This window comes from Aedes aegypti, chromosome 3 (assembly GCF_002204515.2).
Source record: "Aedes aegypti strain LVP_AGWG chromosome 3, AaegL5.0 Primary Assembly, whole genome shotgun sequence".
Taxonomy (NCBI): Eukaryota; Metazoa; Arthropoda; class Insecta; order Diptera; family Culicidae; genus Aedes; species Aedes aegypti.
In genome coordinates this window covers 32,956,322-32,961,239 of record NC_035109.1, presented here as the reverse complement: position 1 = coordinate 32,961,239, position 4,918 = coordinate 32,956,322, and the positions used below count along the sequence as shown (strand labels likewise).

Here is a 4,918-nt window from a genome sequence, read left to right as displayed (position 1 = left end):
ATGAAATCGATAAATAATGCATTTTCAACAGTTGTTGTATTAAAAACCAAGCGTGCTAGAACGTAAAGTGAATAGCTGTACTTCCGTTGTGTTCTCGGTTAAGGTATTTCTCGATGAGTGGGGGTTTGTGGCAATGGAAGCTCTCAGTTGATCTGTTAAGTGTTCAAAAGAACACTTAGCTGTGAAGCAAGCCTTCCCAGCTGGGATGTAATGCAATGAAGAAGAAGAGGAAGGATCATAAAAAATGGAGAAAAAAGGAATTGATGAATTTCTCTTTACAAAAAATAATGATCAGCAAGACACACTTTCACGTTAGTCATTTATACAAATATGACTAATCTCATAGTGCATTTATGTGATTATCGTTTTAATATTCCATACCACATCTATTGACATTAGGGGCCCAGATAGCCGTAGCGGTAAACGCGCAGCTATTCAGCAAGACCAAGCTGAGGGTCGTGGGTTCGAATCCCACCGGTCGAGGATCCTTTCGGGTTGGAAATTTTCTCGACTTCCCAGCGCATAGAGTATCTTCGTACCTGCCACACGATATACGCATGCAAAAATGGTCATTGGCACAGTAAGCTCTCAGTTAAAAACTGTGGAAGTGCTCATAAGAACACTAAGCTGAGAAGCAGGCTCTGTCCCAGTGGGGAAGTAATGCCAGAAAGAGAGAGAGAGATCTATTGACATTATGATCAAAGTCTTACTTATTAAGATTAAGGATTTATCGCAAAATCATACGAAAAAATCCATTACGAACCTAGACGAATGAACAATTGAAAGGTTCCTCATAGCCCCCAAACATCAATACTATGCACATATTTGATGAAAATGTGTACTTTCCTGTTAAAAGTGGCATTTTATACATAGATTTGTAAATTATTATGTTTAAGAAAATTATTCCGTTTTTGTCACGGTTCCGTTTTTTTCAACTGAAAATCGCTGATCGTGTTGATAAAAACGGAACATACCTGTAGTATTATAGCACGCTTAGCACACCTTGGTGCTCTGACGGCACAACTGTGCCGAATGAAGTGCGTAGAGTGACCTCCCCCTTGACAGTGACCTCCATTTGAATTGACATTTCTTTTCAACTGCGTACTGCGATCAAAAATGTTGCTTTTCTTGAGCATTTCTTGCAAGAAATTTCCCACGCATCGAGATAGGCGATTACTTTTCTGTTGAAGTGCATACTTGCCTTAACATCAAAACCTATGCAATCGATATAAGCATCTTATTAGGGGTGCTTGTTATGATATTTCCTTCTCGCTGCGAATCATGGTATGATGGTGCGTCAATATGATGTCAAGACTGCCTTTCTATACGGCACTCTTGAGGTGGAGATTTACTTCCGTCAACCACCTGGATTCACTATACACGAGAACAAGGTGTATCGACTCAAGAAAAGCTTATAAGGACTGAAGCAAGCCGCGCGATTCTGGATAGTATATGGTTCCACACTGAGCTGCTGCGACTGGAATTCCAGAAGTGTAATTCTGACCCGCGTCTCTACCGGAAAAGGAAGGTTATCAGTGGTGCTACATTCTTGTGTACGTCGACGACCTGATCATCGCCAACTGCAACGAGCGTACCATCGAGAGAACAGCCAAAGGAGTTCAGAAATGTTTCAACATTTCGTACACTGGTACCTTGGGATCGAAGTGGAGCGTGACGAGAACGGAGATTTTTTCTTCAACCAGAAGCGATACATCGATGAAATTTCAAGAACAAATAGATTAGAGGAGGCCAAGTCGTCCAAAATCCCTATTGATACTGGATACTTCAAGCAAGATGAAGGAGAGCTACTTTCGAACAACAAAAACTACCAGAAGTTAATGTGTCGGTCAACACTAGACCGGACATATCGGCGGCTGTGGGTGGGATACACACTTAAATTATTTTACGGATTTCTGTAAAATCTCAACAGCTGAACAGTTCGGCGAAATAAATTAACGGAGTACGGTAAATTTTTACAGTATTCGGTGAAAAATCACCGGAATCCGTAAAATCTCGACGGAATTACGGTGTTTTATTTCACCGAACTGTTCAGCTGTTGAGATTACGGTGAAATTCACCGTAAGAGCTTAGTGTGTAGGGGTTGCGATATACGTGGTTATTCCGATCAATGTTACCCCGGATTATGGTACGCGATTTTTAGACGACACCTCATTAAAGCTCAACAAATTCAGGCATAAATTATGGTGTCCACTATAGCTCACATTACCTTACCCGCTGACTGTTTCATCTCTGTTTACATCTAGTTTCCACGTATCGCGCAGAATCCCCTTCTGCTCCATTCCCGCAGTTTTCCACAATATTGTCGACGCGCACCAAACAACAAGGACAGTCGTCAGTAGAGGTGGAAAGCAAATTTTCATTCTCGCGTTCACGCCAGAATGTAGTCCACGTTCGGTGCAGCGTTGAATCATTTTGCAGTGTGAAAAAAAAATCCGAAGTACTTTTTAATTGTTGAGTCAATTGTAATTTTGGAAACCCCTAGTAGGCTTTGATCGATTGCAAACGATCCTTTGTCTTCACGCACAACCGATAGCTCTTGGCAGCATAAGAGCACTCGCCCAAAACTTCAGCTCCCAAAGCAAGGTCGCAGAAAAGCAGAGAAATGCGTTTGATCGATAAAGTCAGGGAAGTGGTCACGGTCCCCGTGTCACCGAAGTACCTTCGAATTTCGACAATTCTGATTGCGATTTATAAAGTGGTAGGTATTAATGGGTTAAGTGATTTATTGGAAATTTTCATGCGACTTCCCTCATCTTCCTCCGAAGCTCATCGCCCATGTCTTGCTGTTCATCATGCTACTGGGATTGGCCCATGCTGAGGAGATGAGTGCCATCCTCGGGGCGGACATTGCCGACCAGAAGGAGCGCGAGGAGTATGTTTACATACCGACCAATGCCAAAGGCGAGACCATGAACCAGCTGCGGTTCAAATCGGCTGCCAGCCTTGCCTCGGGTGAGTTTCGTCTTTTGGCAACCCTTCAATGCGGTGCACTTTGTCACAAAGTGCGTCGGGTGATGCGACTGGTAAATTGATGCTTTTCATTCGCAGTAACGCTGTATATGTTGTACGTCGGGACGACTTTGGCGACAATTTACGTTCTGAGCTGTCTGGGACTGTTGATTGGAACGCTTCGCAATCGGCACGAGTTCTTCATCCCCTGGATGGTGGTGGACTTCTTCGGAACGTTGATTTCGGCGTCCGTCATGATCGCAGTAGGCTACAATAAGGTGGCCTACTACGGTATCGGACAGTGGCAGTACTGTGAGTTTATTAGATGGGTTATTCCATACCTCAGTGTCTACCAAAAAAATGCACACGTGTAATCGACCATCACCGATTTCGACCCAATTGTAGTTCATGATTCTGGGGTCCTGCTCCACGATTTCATGACTTAACTTGCGTCTTTTCAGCATCGAAAAATCGGATCATAAATGACAGGCATCTAACTAAATGCATGAAAAATACTTTATCAGATCCTGCTTCATGTTTTCATGATTGTAATTGCCACTTTTTGTATCAAAAATAGGAATCATAAATGACAGATGACTAAAATGATCCAATTAGTATAAAATATAATTTTGTAGAGATCGATGATGGTTAACTACACGTGCTGTGGACACACTTGGTGTGGAAATGACCCAGATATTGAAAAAAATATCCGTTCTAAGCATCGATCATTTTCCCATTTCAGGGGGCTTCTGTGCCGTAATGACGGCGTTCAACATCGTCATCTGGATGGTGGTGCGGATGTTCTACAAGAATCTGGTGCACATGACCAAGCTGCGCGAGGTTGCCGTGGTGGCCATTCCGTGTCCCTCGCCGGGCTCCAAGCAAATCCCGTACCACTTCCGGAAGGAGAACATGCACCTGAGCGATGGTGGCCTGAAGCATATTTTGTTCGATTCGAACGAAGCGAATTATTTGGTCTAAACTGGAAAGGGTAGGAGGATCGTTTTGATGTCCTTCGCAGAGCATGAAACGGAGAAGTTTTGTGATAATGAGATTAATTTAATTGGAGATTGTGACATGCAATAAGAAGATTAGCTATGTTTTGGAAACACGTGATGAGATGAAATTATATTGAAAAACTCCTTTGAACAACTTTTCAGAACTGTTAGAACTAACATTTATGCTAACAATATGAACAATGCAAAATACTACCTATAATTAACTCCTTGACTAACTTTCCTGATTAGTAGATAAATAAAGTGAAAACTTATCTCTATGGGATTGCAACGATGTCTTTTAATGATTTCGGGGTCTTCGATTTCCTTTGGTCTCCCTGAATATTAGACTACAAAACGGTGAGTTAACAACCTTGTAGGAGCATCCAACACAGCTTCGGGTCTTCACAGGTCATGAATGAATCTACAGTCTTTTCACCTAGAAAAACGTCTGTTCTGGTCTTCAGCAGCTGATTACGAAATGCTCTGCCTCGGAAACTATACTTTTCATGGCAGCTTCATCACGTTGCACTATGGTCCAGAATGCGGTTTATGGCCAAAAGGTTCATTTTGAGCTTTAGAATGAGACATTAGGCGAAAATGGTCTTTTACACAGTTGTTTGTATTAGTTAGACCTTTTATATGTTGTTATTGAAAATTAGAGTGAACCACATTTTCATAAAAATGGTAGAAATAAGAAATTATTAGTTGACATTATAGTATACATGATTCAGAAAAGTTGCAGACCTTTCATTTTCAAGCAATTTTGGCAAAGAAGTTTGTTTTAGTTCTTAAGTTGACCGATTTAGACTCACAGTGATTATGATCTAGAGTGCGATGTCGCATCATTGCTGTTGGATGTCGAATCAGCTCGCAAGTGATATTGAAAGCTTTAGAGCATCAGCCATCGGCTGATATGGTTGATATTAAGCAACTCTGGTTTATTTCCTTAG

At 41.8% G+C, this 4,918-nt stretch overlaps 1 protein-coding gene across 1 annotated transcript; it reads left to right on the top strand.

The window, feature by feature from the left end:
- The first annotated feature begins 2,322 nt into the window (after positions 1-2,322).
- On the top strand, positions 2,323-4,257 carry LOC5571130. Its single transcript, XM_001659523.2, has 4 exons — positions 2,323-2,719; positions 2,787-2,973; positions 3,070-3,282; positions 3,713-4,257. Exons 1-4 carry the CDS (start codon positions 2,624-2,626, stop codon positions 3,949-3,951), a joined length of 735 nt encoding a protein of 244 aa, XP_001659573.1. The 5' UTR covers positions 2,323-2,623; the 3' UTR covers positions 3,952-4,257.
- The last annotated feature ends 661 nt before the right edge of the window (positions 4,258-4,918 follow it).